The following is a 24737-nucleotide window of genomic DNA, read 5'->3' on the forward strand; positions in this document are numbered from 1 at the left end:
GCGACTGCAGACTGATGTGGTTACTTTGGCAATGTTGCCTTTCTTGCCAAGAAATTCCCCTGCTTAACATAACGAAAGTAAGGGGAAATCCTATCATAGCACTCTCAGGGTATGGACTCAAGTACAGAGGTTTCTGGGTACACTAGAAGAGGTTATGTCGCCTGTTGCTTCAATATATGTGAAATCATCTTGGGATGTACTTTCTCGGAAGAGTTTAAAGAATGGAAAAAGCTGGATCTATTCAACATTACCCAACTATGAACAAGATAGGTCTTCAGTCCTTTAGTGAGGAATTTGACCTACTAAACCATGTGCATGCACAATATTTTCAGTTGCGAGAGGCACTGGCAGGGGCATCATTGTGGCCACTGAATAGAATGGAGAAATCTCTCCGTGACCCAGATACCTTTTAAGGGAATTACAGCTATTTATTAGGGTATTTTGGCTGGTAGGTTCAGGGTCGAGATCACCGAACCTGATTGAGAGATAGAACGTATATTTGGGCACTACATATGACCATAAGGTGAAGAAAAATATCTGGGTTAATGCTCATCATAGCTATACACATTAAGTGGGTTGAGTTAATGATCAGAATATTACACAGAACTTATAGTAGACCTGTTTCTCTTTTATCATAATATACATCTAACTGCAGACTCAGTTTGTTGGAGGGGGTGTGGTGAAATGGGCATATATTTATATATGTGGTGGAATTGTCAAGGAGAAAGACAATTCTTGGGACAGGTAACAGGATATTGCCAATATTTTAGGCTTTCCTGTAGGCATAACACCAATATTTGGTCTTCTTAGAAAGTGGGCTGGGTTGTCAATCCCCCAGAAGTACAGACCTCTGGTTGACCAGCTTCTACTGGTGGCTAGATTTACAATAGCCACTTTTTGGAAATGTAAACCTGGGATGAATTATTGACGAGACCAGAATCATGACAGACATTGAAAGGTTAAGATATGCTTTGAAAAATGAGCGCTTCAAGTATGATAAGATATGGAGTATATACCATGACTTTTACAAAACTGCCTAGATAAAAGTGGATATTGATATACCTTTTGGTTGACAAAGCAATGCCTATATCTGGTAAGTTACATGTCTTGTACTATGATATCAAGAAAGCATTGTTACTTGTACATTTCTTTTTGTATGCTAAGAAAACATTGAGTTTAAAAAAAGGTTATTTGTAAAGGTAAAGTTGAGATGGGAGGAACTCCAGCTAACTCTTAAGGCCAAAATCCTTACAAAGTATTTTTGACTGTGTAAGCCAGGAATTTTTCCAAGCATAAAACAATTATCTCATGGTGTTTCGGGTGACCATGACTACTTTCCAAAATATTCCTCAACCTCTGTCACTCGGAAACAGAATTTCAGTTATGTGTCTTAACATATTGACCTGGAACAACCTTACTTTACACTGTTTACAGTATGCTCTGAAGACATCCAACACATATGTTATATTCCTACATTAGTCAGATAGACTTGAGAAAGTTATTACCGTATTTTTCGCTCCATAAGGTGCACTTTTTCCCCCCCAAAAAGTGTGTGTGGGGGGGGGGGGGGGGGAAATGTCTGTGCGTCTTATGGAGCGAATATAAAAAAACAAACAAACAAAAATCTAACAACCCACCCCCCAGCCTCCTGACCCCCCCCCCAGACCTGCCAAAAGTCCCTGGTGGTCCAGCGGGGGTCCAGGAGCGGTCCGGGAGCGATCTCCTGGACTTGGGCCGTCAGCTGCCAGTACTCAAAATGACACAGACGGCCCTTTGCCCTTACTATGTCACTGGGGTCGACCAATGGCAGCGATAGCCCCTGTGACATAGTAAGGGCAAAGGGCCGTCTGTGTCATTTTGAGTACTGGCAGCTGACGGCCCTTTGCCCTTACTATGTCACAGGGACTATCGCTTCCATTGGTCGGCCCCAGTGACATAGTAAGGGCAAAGAGCCGTCGGCGCCATTTTGATTATTGGCAGCTGATGGCCCAAGTCCAGGAGATTGCTCCCGGACCGCTCCTGGACCCCTGCTGGACCACCAGGGACTTTTGGCAGGTCTTGCGGGGGGGGGGGGGGGGGGGGGGGGGGGGGGGGGTTCCCACAGAAATAGAAAGAAAAGTTTTCTGATCTGGGGAATGGACCTAAATGGCCCTCCCCAAACCCGAAAACAAAATGGGGAGAAAAAAAAAAAAGTTATGCACTCCCCTAATTTGCTCCATAAGACGCACAGATGCCCGGGGACAGAGCCTGTTTAGCACAAAAAATTTTTTTTTTTAATTTTCCCCCTCTGAATCCTAGGTGTGTCTTATGGAGTGAAAAATATGGTATTTAATCCTGGGGATGAACAAAGCAATTATCTGGTATCGGCTGGGTACTTGTGACCTGGACTGGCCACTATCAAAGATAAGATGCTGGGTTCAGTGAAGCTTAGTATGACCCAGCATGGCAATTCTTATGATCTTATATATTAGAAAATCTGCAAGAGAGACTCCTGCTATAAAAGCTCTGACATCTTGTAAGCATGCAAGCAAAACCACTCTTACACTGATCAGAGAACCTCTCCACATATGAAGAAATATTCATAAATATACTACAGATCAAATCACCGAGAAAAAAAAAAATTATACATTTTAGCATTATCAGTATCAAGAAAACAATCTAGTTTGTTATACTCCTGGATTATAAAAAAAAGAAAAAAAAAACCCTGTCTCTTGCCAGTGAGGCACTCTTGTCCTACAAGACCTTCACACACAGAGGAGCAGAGATACCCAACTGGCTCCTTTCAGGTTGCTTAATAATGAAATTTCCTTCTAACAAGAAGTCACTACACATTTGCTGACCGACCAAAAAAGCAAAAAGCATATTATCCGATAGAACCACAAAGCACTTAGCAAGAATGCCATGGAATGACTCATCTGCTCTACCCTAATAAATATTTGCTCCAGTCAACAAAATGACCCTACAGTCTTGCAGAGGCATGCAAGGAAGAGGGGGTTAATGAGGTCGGAAAGATACCATAAAATATTCTAGCAAAGAAGCTTGTTAGGCAAATATAGAAAAAGTTAATTTACTGCTTCAAGAAGTGAAGTGCTTTCCTTTTGGTAGATGAAAGGAGGGGCCTGTAGTTCCTCCTTTTTTCCTATTACTGTCAGCTCAGTCGGAACCAGTGCTAGGCTCCTGGTACCTTCGGCCTTACTTTGCAGCCACTCAGGGATTTTTCCAGTCTTAACAGGAACCTTCCCCCTCCCTCGTCTGATCATTATAGCAATGATCTCGAGGCCGGGAGCCTTGCATCAAGGCTCTTCCTGGAAGACTGCTCCATGGACCCCGAACCCAGCCACCATGTGTTGCTCTTAATCATGAGCATGCCTCCGTAGCATCCCAAGCTGACCTGGAAATGTGGAAAGCTCGATACGAGATTCAAACTGTGGGTCCTCTGCCAGCTCAGTGCAATGCTTTCCATTTCTTTCTTTAGATCTGGATAACATCGGTATGAGACTCTTGTGGGGAAACGAACAAATACAGCTTTTAATCACCAGCTTTCAAAGTGCAGCCACATATTTGCAGTGTAATTCCACAGCAATCTGAGAAAAAGCACCCGGTGTACATGTATTTTCTGCACATGCAGACTACCTGCTCAAATATAAAAGCTGAATATTTCTTCATGCGTTCAGAAGCCTCTATCAACAGTTTCCCAATTATCTGCGTGCACATCACAAGTGCTCTGCACACGTCAGCAGATTGCTATTTGCGTGTGCTGCGTGCAAATGGCTGCGTGCCCAACAAGTGTACATAAACGTCTCAGATCCAATTTAGCTTGCAAGCTAGTCAAGACAGCTGGAGACTTTGGGAATTTCATTTATTATGGAAATTAAAGCCAACAAACCGCCATGATGAAAAGAATCAGGGGTTAAGATTTTAAAGCAGCCTCAAAAACAAGGTGTTTTAGACTGAATTTGAAGAAGGCCAGAGAGGGAGCACGTTGCACCAGCTCAGGAAGTCTGTTACAACTATATGGCAAGATAGAAAGCATAGAGTCAAGAGCTGGCAGTGGAGAAAAAAAATAGATAAGAGCAACTTGCCCAAATGAGCAAAGTTCACAAGGAGGCGTATAGGGGCAGACAAGACAGTGAGGAGCTCATAGGTTCAGGTGGAGGCTGTACAAAAAGAGCCAACTTAACATACAAACTCCAAGGTGGCAGCGGTCTCAGTACCTTAGTCGCTTACTCCCTCTTATCATTCAGCCCTGGTGAAATATTTCAAAGAAATACCATCGAACTCCAACATTTGGCAAATCAGCCACATGAACACCAATGTGCTGATACTCAGACCTACATCTAAACCCTGAAATAAGAAATCCCAAACCTGGCATTAATGTACTCTCTGATGCACAGGACAAATCCTTCAGCTAGCACCGACTGGTAAAAGTCCTCCTTGACCCCAGCAAACCTGAAATTACTCAGGGGGCTATTCGCCACCTCCCTTTTAAGGAATGAAGTCTCGGGATGAGGAATGGGGCCCTTGCAATTCCAAATTATCTGAGAGGTTCTTTCACCTTCAGATACACCAGCTCTGGAAATCAGAACCGTTTTTCAGCCAGAAAAATAATCTCTGCGCTTTGTAGAGAGGACTAGAGCTATCAAAGAAAAATACCTGTAAAATGCTCTCTTATCCATGGCTACTGCCCTGCCATCCTTGAAGCAAGTGAAGAGCTTCTGGTCCCTTTGTGTTGAGGGCCTGCACCATCATGGACATAACCAGGGTAAATGAGCTTAAAGATCTGTCTTTAGCTTCTATTCCACCATCTGTACGTGCAGTTGCACTGCACGTACAGATGTTCCGCAACATGAGCTGTGGACAAGCTGGCCAGATCTGGTACCAACTGCATATCTTCCAGATCATAATGGCACTCCTAGTATCACCTTCTTCGTTCTAATAGCTTATCACCACCACAATTTCTAATCCTAGTCTCACACATCTGACCTTGGAAACAGGGCCAGCTTTTGGGGTTACAAGTGCACAGCAGCACTGCACGGAAATGGGGCATCCTTCCTACAGGAGTGCCATCGGTAGCCTTTCATCTACCACCAAACACACTTCCTCCTTATAACCTCTGTACCCCCACCATTGGTGCAATTCTCTTCCTAGTGACTGTTTTCCTCTGCTTCTTTGTGATTCTATCCCAAATCAAAAGCAGTGCTGGCATCCACGGGCTTTCATTCGCAGTTACCTGGGGATGTTACGCCTATTTCATATCTCCCACAACGTACCTACTGGTCTCATCCTTGCAGCGATGGTCCTCAGCCAGTGGCCATGCACACATGACCACTACTCCCTCTGCAGCATGCCCAGTCCCAGCTGACCCAGGGAGCGAACCCATAGTAGTGCACAGCTCAGTCACTGAGCCAAAGGGCCATCCTTCAGGGCAGCACTTCTCACCTGCATCTGCCTCCTTCAAAGTGAAGTCGGCAAAGGGCTCTATAATCTTGTGTACCCCACCGGCCCCACACAAATTTATAATTCATAGCAAAACCAGCAGAGGCAACAGATGCAAGTGAGCACTATTACTCTTCCACTGGCAGGAGGGGATGGGAAACAAGGAAAAGAAATTTGCACTAGCAGGGGGGAGAGAAGGTGAGAGACAGACAGGCAAGGTCCTGGGACACCAGCTTTGAGCATTGCACTTCTTACAGGATACAGAAGAATTTGCCCTCCAATCCCTGACTATTCTTACTAACATGCAATCCTGCTCCTAAGAGAAATGATATAAAAATTTAGTCTTTAAAAAGTACCCATTTAACTATTATTATAATCAGTTAACAGTTTAACTCTTAACAGGTTCACAGGACAGGAGACAGCCGGAGCCCAAACAAGCTGCAGACAAGCCGCAGCTGACCGACTGACCAGGGTGATAACGACAGCAGCAGCATCCCATCCCTATCCCCACCTCAGAAGTGCCAGAAACAGCCACCCTTGCCTTGCCCCGCAGCACACAGTGCCAGCTCCCACCACACACTACACCAGAGGCTCCAGGGTCCAACTCCTCCTCTTGTAAGGAAGCTGCTGTGTGGTCGGCCTTGGAGCCAAGTTTGGACCTTTTGGTGCTCGTCAACAGCCTGCAGTATTTTAAAATGGCAAGACTAAACGATAGGAATACACTGATTGAACCATTTTATAGTTTATATTCTGTTTTACAGCAAAAAAACAAAACAAAACACACATTTGCATAGCAAGTCGCTGCTACGCAAGAATAATTGTGCAGCAGCGAATCAAAAAGGTATGTTGCAAATTTCAAGCACACAGAATAGTGAAAGTTTAAACTATGTCTGGTGGTTTTTTCTCCCTCCACTCCAACTCTGAACATTTTCTCTTTTGGTCAAAATCTTGTCTTTTATCCCCCATTACCCAACAGCGCAGTGCCACCCCTCTTGTTATCTTTCTGCTACAATCAAACTCCACCATAGTTTCCCTCCCACCGCCCGGTTCCCTCCCAACATATTTCTATTTTAAATGGATTTCTTACCCACACCCCAAAATGTGTTTCACTCAGTCCCTGCTATTTTGGGGTCCACAGCACTGCCGATGGCCTTCCAGTGCTAGCCCTCTCACCTTCCCCTGTCCATAACCCGGTTAATCTTTATTTATGAGATATATGGGGAGGAATGCAGTGGTCAGAGATTTGATGGGGTGGCTTCTGATTCAACGTTTTTAACCATTATAGGTTATCTTCTGTATTTTATTTTATGCTTTCATTTCAAACTCAATTACATAGGTATTTTTACATTCATCTCTTTGATTTGCCAAGAGAAACACAGCCTGACAAACAGTGAATTGAAATGGAAGCTTCTGCCTGCAGCACTGGCTCCTCCTCGCTTCCCGTCAGGGCCCATTCGGATCATACAGCAGCAGCATGAACCGCAGGCGAGAGGGCCAGCACTGGAAGAAGAGTGGGGCCATCAGCAGTGCTCTGGGCCCTATCAATGAGCAGTGAGGAACCGAGTGAAGTCCATTTTGCTGCGTTTTTATTATGTGTGAGAAAGAAATCCATTTAAAATTTAAAAAAATAAATAAGTACAGTGGGAGGGAGCGTGACCATTATGCGTTTTTTGTTTGGTTTTTTGTGTTTTGTTTTTTGTTTTTGTTTTTTTACAGGATTGGTGGTGACAGGGAGGAGGAGAGCTGATCTTGACTGTTGAGTTTGTTTATTTTGGAAACTTATTATGTCTTATTGCTCTAATGCCCCAAACAAGTTACAAATTCTCAGTGGAAGAGGGCTTATAGAACTGTGCCCCAGGTCTTAAATACCTAACAATGCCTCTGATGCAAAATGTCAAAAGAAAGTTCCAGGCCAGTGAGGCTTTGCTTCCGATTTTGCAGATTGCAAAACCTGCCTGCTGAGATGAGCAGCATAGGAAGCCAGCAAGAGAGACACACACCGTGCCTTCACCTTTGGGAAGTGTTAAAGTTGGTCCGGCGCTCGAGCTTCTAGATGATGCTACAAATGTACCCTATGGAAGTGCCTAGTCTGGTTCTTCCCCACCCAAAGAGCAGGAAACGCCAGGACAGAAAAGCCCACTCTAGGCGGGACAGGAAATACTATGATGCAACTTCCTTTCTGAAACCGGTGGGCTCCGTTACGCTCCTTGGGCCCTGACAGCTGCAGCAGGTATCGAAATTTCTCTGGCTGGAAATATTAGCAGCCATGACGGATCGCTGCTTTACAGCACGCACAATGAGAATTATCTGGTTTTTACAGCAACCGGTTCGGCAACAGTTCCAGAACAAATTTAGACACGTCTGGCAATCCGATTTACACACACAAGTGGTTCCACATGGGCAGAGGAGAAATGTAAAGCTATTAGTGCATTTGTACGATGCTTTCCTTTTTCTTTATCAAAAAGGGCTGTACAGGGCTCAAAGGAATCCTATTTCAAACAATGAGAAAGTGTCTTTCCTTTCAGGATCATTCTTTATTCTGCGATGGGCCGTTGTCGCAGCGATGCTGTGCTAATCAGGGGAAGGGGGAGGAGTGTGGGGGGGAGGTTATGGCCCGGCAGCACCATGGGAAATACCACCACCTTTTCCCGTGGCGCTATGGGGGGGGTGGTAGTGTACGGCGTGGCCGCACCGCGACGGGCGAAACCGCACCACCACAAAGCGGCTGACTGCCCGCTATCGCACCCCCCCCAGCCCCTCTTTTTTCACAACTCATCATTCTGCTATAAACGTAGCCGGGACAGATTAGCAGGATGATGAATCTAGGGGTAAGACTGTGTTTGAATGTAGTCCGTGCACTGGGATTAGCATCCTTACTCTTGTGAAAAAGGACACAAGACCTATTCTGTTCACAGATACTTAACCTCTGCTTAAATTTTCCACCTGGCAGATGCTCTCAACAGCGCAGTGCCACCCAACCCCCCGTGGGCCTCTGATTCAGCGCCAGGGCCAATCCCATCCATCCATTAAGCAGGCTACACTACTGTCTACAGCACATTTTTTTGGGGGGGGGGGGGGGGGGTAAGCAAACACCAATATAACAAATGGCAGAAAAAGACCCAAATGGTCCATCCAGTCTGCCCAGAAAGTTATCTAGAGTAGTAACTGCCTCTCCATGCGGGTTACCCCTATACCACGTGGGGGGGGGGGTTACTATGCATGAACACTCAGCGCTCCGCCCTGATGACTATTGGCTTGAATCTCAGGCAGCAGATAACAGCCCTCTGCTTCCTGCTCCAGCTTGTCCCTTCCCTAGCAGTGTGCCTGGAACCAAGACCCTAATCCAGCCCCTCCCCTCCAGCAAACAGGAGAGAAGCTGGAAAGGACAAGAGTTCATTTTTGTCTGTGCATTTCTATTTATAAACGTGTGCTCCTCTTGACTTATTTGGTGAGGGGTTTGGGGTGTTTTGAGTTTGGGACCGACGCAAGGTACCCTGCTAACTTGTAATTTATGTATTCCAGCTTGTTCTGTTTTCACAACAGGACAGGGATCTGCAACTTTTCTCAGCGCCATTTTTAGACATTTTATTTGACCAAAATATTTTGAAAGCCACACCACGCATTTGATTATTATTAAATACATCCCTCAAAACAAATACATGCATACTTACAGGGGGATCATTTTCAAAGCCATTTATGGAGCATAAAACACTTTTCATGCTTGAATGGCTCATTAGAAATTTGCGGGTCTGAGTTCTGAGGGAGCGATTTTTGATTTTAAAAACGTGGCACATAAATCCGCAAGCACGTGTTATGTGCACAAACTTTCTGCTTCTGGCATGGCATATTTCCCAAAGCAAGAGTACATATGTAGTTCCCCTTTGAAAATCTGTGGAAACTTTGCAGGTAAGTGTGTACCTGCAGACTTTCCCCATCTTTGAAGACGACCCTTCCTGGGGGCCATGCTCAAAGCCCTTGCTGCAGGTAAGAATGTTTTCTCCAAGGAAACTGCTCAGTGTGAGTAAAGGTATGCACGGCGTCCCAAAAAAAAAACCAAAAAACCGCATGCCTTTTACCTGCATAATGCAGAAGGTCTTCCTGGGAGTAGAATTAAGTCGAGGGAGCCCTCACCACAGTTTGGCCTGGAAAAACAGTATGCACAAATCCATCTGGGTGCTTTATCCTACTGCAATAATCAAAGCCAACTCCATCCACAGTTTTGCTTTATTAAAGCAAATCCTGTAGGGTCACAACTACTTGCAATATTACTATGTGGGGAATTTAATTATTGCCCCCATAATGTAGACACAGAAACCCTAAGAGATATATAATGCATAATAAACCAATTGTGACCAATGTAAAAGCAGTGTGAGAGGACTAAAATTCCTTTCATAGTAAGTCTCTATTCTATTTTTTTTTTTCCAAACAGCACCTGCACTTTTCTCCAGCTCTTACCTTCTGTCCACACAGCTCCATTATGCTTCTTGCGCAGGCCCAGCACTCTTCCCCAAGTAAAGCCCCTGCTCCTGCATGCCCCCAACCCACCTCCATCCATCACCCCCCCCTCCCCCGGCCTCAGCTAACGCAGCAGTTCTTACTGCTGTTATCAACCGTTCTTCAGGATGGCATCAGAAACAGGCAGGATAGTGCAGCAACTGGAGGTGAAACCCTTAGTGCTGCAGCCCGCAGATGGACATCTCCAGGTTCCCACTTAAACAGCGAGTAATCCTGTGCAACTTTGAACTGCAGCCTGAGACTGCGGGCAGTATCAAAGATGCAGCGCCTAGTCTCAGATAATGATCTCTGTTATTCCCTTACTTCCCAACATTCGGGCCGATTCAGTAAAAGAGCGTGGGAGAGCCAGCGCTCCGAGACGAGCGCCCGCTCTCCCAACGCACGCCCAGGCCACTCTCCTGGGCATGCGATTCACTATGCAAATGAGGGTTCGCGCTAATAAGGAGGCGCTAGGGACACTAGCGCATCCCTAGCGCGCCTCCTTATTGACAGAAGCGGCAGCTGCCAGCGGGTTTGACAGCCGATGCTTAATTTTACCAGCATCGGATGTCGAACCCGCTGACAGTCACAGGTTCGGAAAACAGACACCGGCAAAATTGAGCGTCCCATCTTCCAACCCGCGGGCAGATTTTTTTGGGGGGGGCCTCCGACTTAATATCGCTATGATATTTAGTCGGAGGGTGTACTGAAAAGCAGTTTTTTTCTGCTTTTCTGTACACTTTCCCGTGCTGGCCGAAATTAACGCCTGCCTTTGGGCAGGCGTTAATTTCTGAGAGTAAAATGTGCGGCTTGGCTGCACATTTTACTTTCTGTATCGAGCGGGACTAACTAATAAGCTAATCAACATGCATTTGCATGTGATGCGCGCTATTAGTTTGGGGGGGAGTGTTGGCCCCACGTTTTCCACGTGCTATTACCTTTACTGTATAAGGGGTAATAATAGCGTGTGGAAAACGCGCGTCCAAATGGGGGCTAACTGTGCGCTCGGCCTGAGCGGCAGAAAAGAGCTACATGTATGTACTCAAAGAGCCTCAGGTTGAGGACCTCTGCAATAGAAGGTGTATTGCTAATAATACATTTGGATTTTCAGCCCACCTTGTCAAATGCTCAAGGCAGCTTAGAACGTTTTTAGAATTCAGGTACAATAAGTCCCTGCTCCAAAGAGCTTACAATCCAAGGGGGTACCAGAGACAATGGGAGAAAACTTGATAAAGGTCACAAGTAGTTTCAGTGGGGGAAATGGTTTCAAGTGTTCTTAGTGCATTGCTCTCCTGGCCCAGTATGCTGTGGAAAAAACAAACAAAATGTTGGGAATGGAAAATAAAAAAAAAGAGGAAGTCATAACGCTCCATGGTGAGACCGCACCTTGTGAACTGTGGGCAGTTCTGGTCACCGCATCTCAAAAAAAGATATATAGCTGCAATGGAGAAAGTGCAGAGAAGGGTGACCAAAATAAGGGACACGGAACAGCTGCGCTATGAGGAAAGGCTAAAGAAGTGAGGGCTGTTCAGTTTGGAGAAGATACGACTGAGGGGGGATATGATCGAAGTCTACAAAATCACTAAAGGACTTGAACAAGTTAATGTAAATCGGTTATTTACTCTCTCAGATAATAGAAGGACCAGGGGGCACTCCATGAAGTTAGCAAGTAGCTCATTTAAAAGAAATCAAAGAAAATTATTTTTCACTCAGCGCATAGTTAAGCTCTGGAATTCATTGCCAGAGGATGTGGTTACACAGTTAGTCTAACTGGGTTTAAAAAAAGGTTTGGTTAAGTTCCTTAAACTGCTATGATGGTAATTAATAAGCAATAGTAGCTTGTGATCTAATGTTTGGGTACTTGCCAGGTACTTGTGACTTGGATTGACCACTGACCACTGTGGAAACAGGATACTGAGCTTGATGGCATATCTTATGTTCTTATGAGAAGAATAGTGACCCTGTTCTAGGGCCCAGTGTAATATCTACATTTTTGCCTTTTCATGAGATTGGCTTGTTGCAGCTCCAGTTCGAGGAATTACCACTGTTTTGGTATGGCAAGTTCCAAATGACCCCTTTTTGGCAAGGTTTTGTGTTACATCACAACTTGCCTGGTTATGGAGAGAGTTCACCATCGTTACTTACAATTTGAATAATTTTTTATACAGCAAGAAGCAAGAGGAAACAAACATCTGAGTTCAACCCAACCAGCCATTTCACAGACTTCCTGCAGCCAGTGAGGTGTGCGCATTTCGTTTGTATTAAGCAAAAAAAAAAAAAAGTCTTATCTTCCAAAATCAAGAGATGACAAAGTCAGACATTCTGACATGATTTTTTAAACGTGTGCATGCACACACACAAAACAAAAATTTAATATTTAAAAATATGGAGGCAATTGAAAAAAAAAAAACAGAAAACTATCTAGTTTGGTACAAAGCTTACGGGTACTTTTTAATTGCGGGCTTTGTATCAGTTACCCTTTGAACCGTGTCTAGTCTTAGGCCGGGCAAAATTCCAATGTCCTTTTACTCAGGTAAGTCACATGTACCAAAACCTACCATTTGTGAACGTTGTCCTCCTTCCGTCCACTTATGTGGCGCTACAGGACTGTTCTGGAAGAGGTGGTAGTGGAGGCATCATGACGACGGAGGTTAAATTATCAAAGTTGCAGGGCGGTGGGGGTGGTTTGGGGACATTAACCTGAAGCCTAGGGTGCCTAATAGGACCCTTGCACCTGCCCTGCTCGTTATCCACTCGAAAGACATCTGTACGCTTCCATCACCTGCAGGTCAAATGACTAAACAAGGGCCTTGCCAGAAGCAGAAAGGGGACTACAACCGGACAACTGGTCACTCCACCCATGTTAACAAGGGAAGGCCTTCTCCCTGCACAATTTGTTTCAGACAGGATGCCTCCCTCATTGGTAAGAAAATAAGAAATTGCCATGCTAGGTCAGAACAAGGTTCCATCAAGCCCAGCATCCTGTTTCCAACAGAGGCCAAACCAGGCCACAAGAACTTGGCAATTACCCAAACACTAAGAAGATCCCATGCTACTGATGCAATTAATAGCAGTGGCTATTCCCTAAGTAAACTTGATTAATAGCAGTTAATGGACTTCTCCTCCAAGAACTTATCCAAACCTTTTTTGAACCCAGCTACACTAACTGCACTAACCACATCCTCTGGCAACAAATTCCAGAGCTTTATTGTGCGCTGAGTGAAAAAGAATTTTTTCCTAATAGTCTTAATGTGCTACTTGTTAACTTCATGGAATGCCCCCCTAGTCCTTCTATTATTTGAAAGTGTAAATAACCAATTCACATCAAGACCTCTCATGATCTTAAAGACCTCTATCATATCCCCCCTCAGCCGTCTCTTCTCCAAGCTGAACAGCCCTAACCTCTTCAGCCTTTCCTCATAGGGGAGCTGTTTCATCCCCTTTATCATTTTGGTTGCCCTTCTCTGTACCTTCTCCATCGCAACTATATATTTTTTGAGATGCAGCGACCAGAATTGTACACAGAATTCAAAGTGCGGTCTCACCATGGAGCGATATAGAGGCAGGAGTTAATTTCTGAGAGTAAAATGTGCGGCTTGGCTGCACATTTTACTTTCTGGATCGCACGGGACTAATAGGCTCATCAACATGCATTTGCATGTTGCAGACGCTATTAGTTTCGGGTGGGGGGGGGGGGTTGGACACGCGTTTTCCACGTGCTATTACCCCTTACTGTATAAGGGGTAAAAGTAGCGCATCAAAAAATGTGCGGCCAAACAGTGCACTCGGTCGAGCGCACCATGCTGCAGTGGCCCAAATTTAAACAAATTTAAAGGCAAGAGCACAAGGAGAAGTCATGTGCTAAGAACAACTTTTTAAAAAATAAAACCCGTGTTCCATGCCAGCAGAAGAGATTGTCCCTTTTTTTTTTCCCCTGAATTTAGAACTGGGTATTTAAATTGCCCCCTCTGGTGACTGAAATCCCTGTATAAAAATTAGACTTTTGCTTGCTTGTGCAAGACTGTTCTAGGAATTCCATCTAACAGCTGCCCAGAATAACACTTAATCAATTGTAAAGAAACTAGGAGAAATCTTATACTTAAGTGATTTATGTCCCTTTCATCATTTATATTAGGTGCAGAGTGATTCTATTTTCTACAAATTATACCTTCATTGAAGAAGTTTTTAGGTTTTATCATGTTTTGTAAGTTTTATGCTTTTTGGTTGAAATTCCGATGATTGCACTTATGTTATTGGGTTTGCTGTTTCATTAGTTTAGGCTGTTCCAATTTTTTGGGTAGTTTGTTTTTGGTAAGCTTTAAGGGTGATTTTATTTTCAGTGTTTTATAGTTTGATGTTGTGTAATTGATTTTGATCTGGTTAGGTTTTAGTGCATTTATTATGTTTTATGCACTGATACTGTAAATCCGCCCACAGCATTTTTATTAGAAAGGCAGAGCTCTATAAATCTCACTCCGTGTTAGTCTAACATGCAAAGTTGCTGCTCATTTACAGTAGTCTACATGAAATTCCTCTTGTACTCATCGGTTGCCAGTGAAAGGCATTCTTAAAAAGAGAATTTATACGCTTACAATGCACTCTCAAATAAATGAAACAAAGTTTTCAGATACATAATGTCCCGTAAATCTTCATCCAACCAAAAAAAAAAAAAAAAAAAAAAAAGAAGTGTTCAGCACATAAGAATATACAACCTTGTGAGGAAACCACTCTCAACCCAAGAGTAAGACAAATTGTTTAGATTTTTTTTATGACCATGTTTCAGCATCACTGCACCTTCTCTTGAGGAGATTTATTTATTAGGTACCAAAAATATATATCCCCTTCACTCCATCACTTGGTCCATGAAAACACTGTCCAGAACCTCTTCAGGTTTCTCATGGCCATGCTAAATAACTTCATGTTTTAAAAACAAAATTTGCACCGTACTGCTGAAGACTGATCTTTATATTTATTTAAAAATATTTGTTACTTGCTTATAACAAAAGGCTCCTCAGGATGTTATCGCATTTTGTTGATGACTAGACAAACAGTATTGTCCCACATTCTCTGTCCCACCCTTCAATCAGCAAACCCTGCTGGACTGAGGACAAAAGCAATCAAACTGGGTTGCTTGGCTTAGCTCCCTCAGAGCATCCCCCTCCCCATCCATGGGGAAAGGGAAGAGCAAGCTACAGTGCATAGCCAGCCACACAATGCTTTAGCCTGTAAACCCGATTAATGAACAAACAAAAGAAAATAAAATCCACTCTCTACCCCTGAATTCTGGAAGAGGAAAGGGTAAATAAAAAAGCTTTAAATGCACCTTAGAGAGGTTTCTGCCCTCACTACAAATTTGTGGAAGGTGAGGAGATGCAAGAGAAACAGGCCCATATCCTTCACTGGGGAGGGAGAGGAAAACCAGATTAATGCATGGGGTGGGGGGAGGGTCAAGGAGGGACCAACAACTGCCATCAAGGAAGCCCCTCCTTAAACACCACATCGTCTGCACATTTTGCAACATTCCCTTGGTGATCCGGTTTCACAGATCAATTGAAAGAAAGCGAAATTTTCTTCCTGCCCACCAATTTCTCAGTAAATCTACAGTACACATACGCCCTCTTTCTAATCACTGAGCAAAAAACAGGAAGATTAACAAGGGGAAGCCCCTCCAAAGCCACCTATAAACCTTTTCAACTGCAGTATCTGGGCATGCCTCTCCCAGCAACAAGGTTCCTGCCATCCCACCTCCTAGGCAGAGCATAGTGTTGCATGCATTCTATACCAGAGCCCCTATGAGGCTGTTCTTGACAGCCAGGAAAGGTAAATCTTTTTCTCGGACACAAAGTGGGATAAAACCTTTTAGTGCATCAGGCCCACAGTGAGATGATGTCATTGTGAACAGGTTGATAAAAGAGACTGGGAGTACAGATGTACTGGGTTACAACACAGACAGCCTTATAGTGAGGATCCTAAACAACTCATCTTCAGCATCCAATGGATTAGGCTCTTAAGATAAAACGTAGGCTCTGCAGTGTCTCACTAGGGACAAACAAGACTCATAATTTGTGCATTAGGAGTTCATGCAGCTGACACAGGTAAGAAAAAAAAATGTTACCATAATCAGAAGCAAGGCTGGCAGCTTAATTACGTCTAACGAAATAAAATGTTTTAAACTAGGAAACGGAATACTGTAGTAGCATTTGCAAGTGAGTTCTTCACTGCCACTCACATTGCAGAGCTGTGCTCTCTTTGGTTTAGGATTAAGGCTTTTTAACTGCGGATCACCCAGGAATTTTTAGTGTCACAAAAAAAAAAAGGGGGGGGGGGGGGGAAAAAAATTTAAATATTGTTAGTGAGAGGAAGAGAGGTTTGGAGAAAGCGCAGAGCACTAACTCCCCCTCATCTCTGTTTTATGACAGGAGAGCCGCACTCCTGTCAAAGAATGATCTGGACTCGGTCTCTAAGAAACTGCAGACTGCAGAGATGCTGCTGCTGCTGCTGCCACCGCCACACAGGGTAGGCATAAAAAAAAAAAAAAAGCAAGGCAGCAGCTGGGGATGGAAACGCCTAGTAAATCCTTCAGACAACAGACGGCCAAGTCAGGGCTTTTCTCTGGTTTTTGTTTTTTTTTACCCAACAACACACTTGATAAGAAAATCTCACCTGCAAATACAAATGAAAGGGGTGGTGAAAGCTCTTTGGCTGATCAGGATTTTAAAAAAATACAACCTTGCGAAATAGCCACCTCTTATATTTATCATAGTTTGGATTCCTAGCTTCCTGTTACCTTTAGAAACAGAAGCGCAAAATATACATATTTTGTCTCCCTGACAGAAAACACCTTCCTTATTTCTCCCCCCCCCGGAACAGGGGTCCCCCCGTTCAATCCACCAAGGAGCCCAAATCCTGAATGCATTTGATGAATCTAATTATCTCGCACTGGTCAGAACACCTGCTCTCAACCACCACCTACCCCTTTTCCAAGGCACACAAACTCCTTTTACGTTAAAAGACCCCCTCCCCCCTCGCATTGTTCAGATCGCGAGAAGTCTGCAGATGTCACCCGCTTGCCGAATTGTTTTTTGGCAGCCGGGCTGACCGTTGCTTTATTCACGCCCCCCCATCCGTTCATGAATAGACATTTTAAGCAGCCCCGGCGGACTCGCACACTGAAGACTGCACCCTCCTTCGGTTATGATGTCATATAACAGAACCGCTGGGAAGTTTGCTCCCTGGGCAACATCCTTACAACCACCTCCTCGATTTATTCACCGATGCTCAGAAATAAGAATTAGGGGCGGAAGCGAGAACAGCCACGTAGAAACACGCACAAAAAAAAAAAAAAAACCAGCTACAAAACGATGAGCTGACATCAATCCCAGCGAAACATCCTTCCCTCCCCTACATGCACTTTTTATGCTAAAAAAATAAAATAAAATCCTGCCCCCTTTGTAGGGCAGGGGGGGGGGGGGGGCAGTACATATAAATACAGCCAGGCTTTTCCAGAACCAGATGGGCTAACCCGGCCCCGACCCCGGCCGCGGATCCGCTGCCGCAAACCCACCTGTCTGTCCCTTGCCCAGGGTCTTCTCCAGCCGGTAGGGTCCCACGTACTGAGCGTGCTGCGCTCCGCTGCCTTCCTTCCCCGTGGAGCTCATGGCTATCCCGTTGGGGTGGGAGGTGGGGGGCTTCTTTAGAAATTCTTCCTTCCAGTAGCCGGCCGCTGATTACTGTACCACGCCTGCTATCAGTTCAGTGCAACCCTATTTTTTTAATCCCACTTTGCAGCTCCTAGACAAGCAACGACCTCTCTTCTCTCTCTCAGGCACACACGCGCTCCCTGTGGGTTTCCTATCCTCCACCAGTGACGGGCGCTTGGAGTCTAAATAAAATAAAAGGTGGCAAATGTTTAAATTAAAAAAAAAAAAGAAAAGAAAAAAAAGCGGAAGAGGCTCTAAGGCGCGAAGTACATGATGCTGGCGCGCAGCCGTCTCGCGCTCTGAAACAGCGGGCACCAGCAGCACGGAGACCAGCTCGAGGTGCTTGCCTTTTTTTTTTTTTTTTCACCCCCTTGCCTTCTAGGACTGGCGATGGAAGCCGGTCCCCGAAGCTGTGATGTAAGCATCTTTCTGATTGGCCGTTGGACAGAATTCCCCCCCCTTCCTTCCCTCTGATTGGTCCCCAGAGCTTGTTCTCTGATTGGTCAGAGCGGATTTTTGTCTCTGAATTGACTTTAATCCGGGCTTCAGGTGCATGGACCGACTGATGGCCGGCCGGCAGCTGGTGCTTGGCTGGCCTCCGGGAGCATCTTGAGCCCTAACCTAGGGTCTATTACCATCTCCTCCTGTCTGCCTGCTGCACATTTGACTACCATGGTGGTTTTGAGGGGGAGGAGGTCATGCTTTATTCATTACTTGCTATGGTTTACAGATAAATGCCTTTTTGGAAAATTAATACTTTTGTGTATTTCAAAAATATACCAACGAAAATTCAGGATATTTCTGTGTATTTTGTCTAGTGGCGAAAAAAATTTCAATATTAGGCAGCAACTACTTAAACAATCCTATAACTAAATTTTGTAAAGTTTTTTATATGGTGACCAATTTAAAAATTCCTCTATTTTGCTTTTGTTCTCTCTGTTCAAGAATGTTGGCACCTTTTGCATCCTTCCTTTCACTTTAATGTTTGTTATTTAAATTTTCTCTCTCTGATACTTGCTTTATGATATATCTCTCTTGTTCAAGGTTTGTGTGTTATGTGTTCACAAAATCAAGTTTACAATAAATCCCAGTCATTATTTGGTGAATAAAACTGATTATCCTTTTACACTCAGCAGCAAAATGAATGATGGGAGATGTCCTGCCCTGTCATTAAGGAGATGGGTTTCATGTTATTTTCTTTTATGACACATGGTAGAGGAGCTTGAGAGGCCAAGTAAAGAAGTCAGCTAAGAAGATTGGATGACATCAGGAGTGCTTAAGGTTTTGGGGAGGATAAAATCATCTGAAGTATGGTCTGGAGATGTTTGAATTAAAAAAAAACAAAAAACCCTCCTACAAATCTGTCAGATTCCTTTTGTAGATACTCTAAAACTGTCACAGGTATTAGGTTTATCTATCTATAGGCATCGCTAAAGAAAGTGAGGGGGATAGCAAATTACCCCCACCCTGACAAAGCATTGCTTCCTCTCTTTCCAGCTTGCCCTGACCCCCCAGAAAAACAGAGCCGGAGTCAGGTGCACACTACGGCTGCCAACTGACCACAGATCAACAGAGCAGGCTGATCCATTCCTGCTTTTGCCCCATTGCATGCTTGGACCTGTAGGTCTGATGTTTTTAGGGATCTGTTTGAAGGCATAAAGATAACTTGAGCAAAGGAAACCGGCTTTCATACTCAAAGCTAGACAGAATCTTTGTGGTTTCCACATGCTGCAGAGACCATGCTAGAATCATCTTGAACAGGCACAAAATTGTTTATGGCCTACATGGGTCTTTTAATTCAACCCCTCAAGGGAGCAGGCCGTAAGGAAAAAGAAAGGATTAAACAGGGAGAGAGATTTTATTTATGTCTCTCTGAGTGCAGTCCTGTATAATGTAAGGGGAAGAGAGGGTCTGCTTCATCCATATTAGGGCAGGGGAAGAGGTTTGGGAGCCATAACCATGGCAGGGAAGCTTCAGATTTGCTCTCACTTGTCCAAGGCGTGTCACCGGGGCGGTTTGCAGGAAAGTATCGGTCGGGGGGATTTTTTCAAAACTAACCCCTGGGGTATCTGACAGCCTCATGCACTTTCCCTGCAGCACATGTGTCAGACACACACACACACGCTCAATCACAAACAGAGTTTTAGATTGCAGAAACTTTATTAGCACATACAACCTGACACCCACAAAGACATATCCTCTCTCAGACACAAAAACACACCCACCCACAGCGAATGTGTGTGTGCGTCTGTGTTAGAGAGAAAGATACCCACACATACACGCTCTCTTTCACAGACAAAGTGTGTATGGATGTGGGTCTGACATGCTCCTTTTGTACTGCTTACACAGTAAGCGCCCCCAGTCCAATCCTGCTGCATTATGGTGTAAAGTTCCTGCTTGCTACTAACCCTTCCCCATTCTGCAGCAGCCCCCTCCTTTTCCAGGTCCCATTCTCTAGGAAACTCGCTGCTTCCACAGTCATTACAGTCACCTCAGACAGAAGCCTCCCCAGCACTGCATAGGCACTTCGTCCTGGCTTACCCCCTTCCTTCCTGTGCCTGGAGCTTGCCTCCACTTCTCTGTAACCCTCCCACCACTCTAGGGCATTCCCATTGACTGCAGGCTACACAGTCTGCTGCTTTTATGGTTCCCACACTATGCTCTGCCTACCGACTCCAAGAGGGGGGGGCGGGGACCAGAAGTGATCCATACTGTTCCCTGGCCGAGACTGGGGAGAGCCACTAACCCACAGTTTCAAAAGGAATCCTGCTTTCTCTTATGGATCCAGTACAACCAGAGCTGGTGCAAGGGTATTAGCTGTCATAGGAGAACCTTATAACCTTGCACACATTCCTAGCCCCACCGTTCCCACAAATACATTTAGAAATATAAATTTATGGTAACAGATTTTACATGAAAAAAATTTTCAATATTCTAAGGTAAAAATATCACTTATAATATATGTATTATTTACAGGCGCTGCTGTGGTACCAACCAGAAAACTAAAAAAAAAAAAAAAAAAAAAGACACCTGCCGCTATATGTTATTGAGATTATTGTAAAGCATGTCAGCCATCAAAAGCTTTAAGTAAACTGAATTACAATATAGTAAACTTCCCATACAAAAACAGCACTAACTGTCAGCATTCAAACAGTAACAACCCTATCTATGAAAAGGCAACCTAAAACACCAATACACCTAATATTAGGAAAACACAACAAGCCAAGCTTAAGAGCCTGACACAAACTACATGCTAGCAGAATACCTCACCATGTCACCACCACACATGCAGAACAAAGATAGACCCTCACCAAATACAGAATAAAGAGACAGTAAAGTATAACTAGAAACATGCAGACAAAAAAACATGTTCATCTGTAAAGCTGTTCAATTGTAAAGCACTGCTGCTAGTCGTTAATTTAATTGTAAACCTATGTTACTAATGCCTTCAATGTAAAGCGCTATTGCTAGTCATTGTTTAAATGTAAACCGATGTGATGTTACTAAACGAATGTCGGTATATAAAAGCTGCAAATAAATAAAAATAAATAAAATCTAAATTAGAAATTGTAACAAGATAGACTCCATATGTAGTGCAACAACAGAAAACCAGAAACATCACCATTCGTCATTAAACATCAAGCAATAAAATCAAGATATGTAAACATAGAAACATAGAAACATAGAAATGACGGCAGAAGAAGACCAAATGGCCCATCGAGTCTGCCCAGCAAGCTACGCACTTAATCCATTTTTTTTCCCTTTTTCTCTCTCCCACCTGTTACTATTGGCTTCCAGTACCCTCCAGCCCTAATTCCCCTCCACCCAATTTAGAGAGCAGCTTTGAATCTGCATCCAAGTGACATCCAGCTCAATTGGGGGTAGCAACCGCTGCAACAAGCAGGCCACCCCCTTGCCCCATACTCTTACCCACCCCTGTTTTTATTTTTTGTTTTGGTTTTTTTTTGGAAATAGCAGCCCTCCATCCTTCCGCTCCGTGAAGGTGGAACACCAACTACTGGCCACTGGCATCCCGCTCCGTGAATGCCTCTGTGGCTACTGCCGCTCCGTGCAGTGTTTGAATGCCGCTGTGGCTACTGCCGCTCCGTGCAGTGTTTGAATGTCTCCACTTTATTCACGCCCTCTAGACTTGATGGATCCACAGTGTTTATCCCACGCCCCTTTGAAGTCGTTCACAGTTTTAGACTTCACCACTTCCTCCGGAAGTGGTGAAGTAAACCATCAATCATAATAGTAAAGCCATACTCATAAAAAGAATACATATTTCAAAGCAGCTGATGAATAGAACATCTAATGATTAAAAACATATAACATTGTTTTTTTAAATTTTCCAAACATCAATAAAATATTTAAAAACAGCAGACACATCAAATAACACCCAATTGTTAGCGCTGGATTTGCGGACCCTTGGGCCGGCCTTGCTGATGAAGAATGGAAGAAGAGCGAATCTTCATAGTGATGCATGGCCGGGTGGCGGCACAGAGCCGGGAGACCAGGCTCCCCAGTATTAAAAGATCTGCACTGGCTTCCCATCCCTTTCCGGATAAAATACAAAACCCTCACCATTCTTCATAATGCGCTCTACAAAAACAATCCTGCATGGCTCAAGGAAATGCCGCGCTTCCGTGCCTCTAATCGTCCATCCAGAGCCATCCTTGCAGGCACCCTACACATATTCCACCCCTCAAAACTGCACACCTCTCCCTTACCAGAGAAAGAGCATTTACCATAGCTGGCCCTACCCTATGGAATTCACTCCCCATGTCTCTCCGCCTTGAACCCTCCTTACCCCATTTCAAAAAAGGCATCAAAACCTGGCTTTTTTTACAGGCCTACCCTGATGCCAATTAAACCTAATCCCCTTACTGCTTCCAGCCCTGCTACCCTCTAACAACGATGCATCTTAAGGAAACGTTGACTATATAATCACTGAAATGTTATTTTTTGCATTAATATTTTAATATAATTCCTATCTACATTCTTTCTCTCCCTTATGCTCTGCAACCTATGTTTTTCACGCTACTTACACGCTTGCTTTCACCTGACCCCCAACTCTCCTTTTTCTATTCCTGCTCCCCTTCCCCTATCCCTCTTATTTTGTAATTTCTCTTTCCTCGCTACAAGAGTTGATTGTAAACCGGCATGATATGTCCTATGAATGTCGGTATATCAAAAGTTCATAAATAAATAAATAAATAAATGGACTTAGCTAATTTTCCCTCTAAGGACTAGGTTGCTATGAGCAAAACATTGATAGGCTTTTTGCATCAAAAAAGTAGTACTCACAAGATAATATAGGTGGGTGTACTGTGTTCTAGAGCACCTGACAACAGATTTTCTGGTGTACACCAACTTCAGCAGTCACCCTATGCCCCTGGGCTCTCAGAATAAGCAAAATAGATTTAATATACAGTTTGTGTGACCTGATAAATGATAAGTATTTGTGATTCTTCTTCAGATCAAATGCATGTTTTCCTAATGGTGGGGGAGGCAGTTGCTAAGTAATTATAACTATCATGACTGTTCTAATGGAATGTTATTGTCATTGTTATATTTGGGCTCATTTGGTTGTACCTTGCTGTTACGATCCCCCCTGTTGCTGCGCTACAGGAGGTATCTTACCTTTCCTCCGGAGGCCGCTCCGAAGCCAGGGCCTCGCCTGTGCACCATCCAGGACTTGCTCCAGGGCCTGGGAGGCCTAACTGTTCCTGAGGCTTGCCTGTGGCTTGCATGGCTGTGTTTGGACTTCCTGTTTGGTGACGCCCTTCTCCCTAGGGGCCGGCCCGCAGCTCTCTACCCCAGTTATAGGGCCAGCAAGGGGCTGTCCTGGCAAACTCCTCCCAGGGAGTTGCCTACTACCTGCAGTATAAAAGGACTCTCATTTCACTTGCAACTTGCCTTTGGATTGAGCGCTACAGTCGTCTGTACCTCCTCCTTGATCCAGGTCCTCTGTGGTTGCCTGTGTCTTGATGGCTTCGTGTTCTATGGTCCTTGTTTCCAGTCCTGATGTCTGCCTTCGGATTAGCTTACACATTGCTGTGTCCTGTCTGCTGATCCAGGTCCTCGTGGTCGTCTGTGCTTCGATGGCTCCCTGTCTGTTCTTGTCTTGCCTTGATGACTGTTCCTGACCTTGCCTTGATGTGTTACCGGATGTCTGTTCCGGATCCTGTGTTTGATCCAGTTCCTGTGTTTCCCAGATGATCCTGCTTCAGGCTGCCGGTGTGCAGCAATCCCCTGCTTCAGGCTGCCGGTGTGCAGCAAACCCTGCTATAGATTGCTTGTACTGCAGCTACTTGCCTTACACTGTTCCTGAATGCTAGCACCTCGTTCCTGTACCTTCAAGATGTCCTGGTGCCTCGCGGCAAGCCATGTCGTGGTCCGTGACCAGCCCCGCGGGTGGGCTGTGTAGGGCACTCCATGTTGTCAGCCTCGTACCTCGCCCTTGAGTCTCCTGTATGCATCTTACCTCGTTCCTGCCTCTGATGTCTATGCATCAGTCCTTGCCTCTGATGTCTCTGCACCAGTCCTTGTCTCTGCACTGGCCTACGCCTAAGAATTTCTTCGTGTACTATGGACTCTGTCTGCCCTCGTTCTCTGTCCGGCCTGCCGCCCTTTGCCATTACCCAGCGGCAGGTCCGAAAGGGCTTGGAACAGTCGGAGGACCGTTCATCAACCAACATTGCGTTGCTGGTTGTCATGGGCGTGCAGGTCCGGCTGAGGGTCAGACACCGTTCCTGAATTCCTACTTCGGTACACGCCTGGCTCTCATTGCCAGCACCGGCTCACCTCCTACTGTGTGGCTGGGGCTCCTCCCTAGCTCTCGCCGTGGCCCAAGGGCTCACACCACCCACTTTAGGGACGGTCGTGCTCCCTGCGCCTACGATATGTGCCCGAGGGCGCCCAGACCCTCGGCCCGTCAGCGGCATGGCGGACGCGCCCGTAACACCTTGCTTTGTGCACAGTTTTCTGGTAATAAAGCAAATAATACAAATTTAAAATAAATAGTGTGTGGAAGGACATAGGCAAAAATTTTACTCTACGGGTCCAAGTGTTTAGAATTCTTACAACTGAAAGTTGACAACCCTA

General features: G+C 44.8%; 1 protein-coding gene across 5 annotated transcripts in view; it reads right to left on the reverse strand.

Annotated features, from left to right (window-relative positions):
* The window catches only part of BRSK2 (BR serine/threonine kinase 2), an 830501-nt gene extending 812663 nt beyond the window's left edge, over positions 1-17838 (reverse strand). For all 5 annotated transcript variants that reach the window (XM_029582478.1, XM_029582480.1, XM_029582479.1 and 2 more), the window contains exon 1: positions 17495-17838. In XM_029582478.1, coding sequence (XP_029438338.1) covers positions 17495-17588 — 94 coding nt within the window. In that variant the 5' untranslated portion in view covers positions 17589-17838. The remainder of the gene's footprint in view (positions 1-17494) is intronic.
* Between the last annotated feature and the right edge of the window lie 6899 nt (positions 17839-24737).

This window comes from Rhinatrema bivittatum, chromosome 17 (genome assembly GCF_901001135.1).
Source record: "Rhinatrema bivittatum chromosome 17, aRhiBiv1.1, whole genome shotgun sequence".
Lineage (NCBI taxonomy): Eukaryota > Metazoa > Chordata > Amphibia > Gymnophiona > Rhinatrematidae > Rhinatrema > Rhinatrema bivittatum.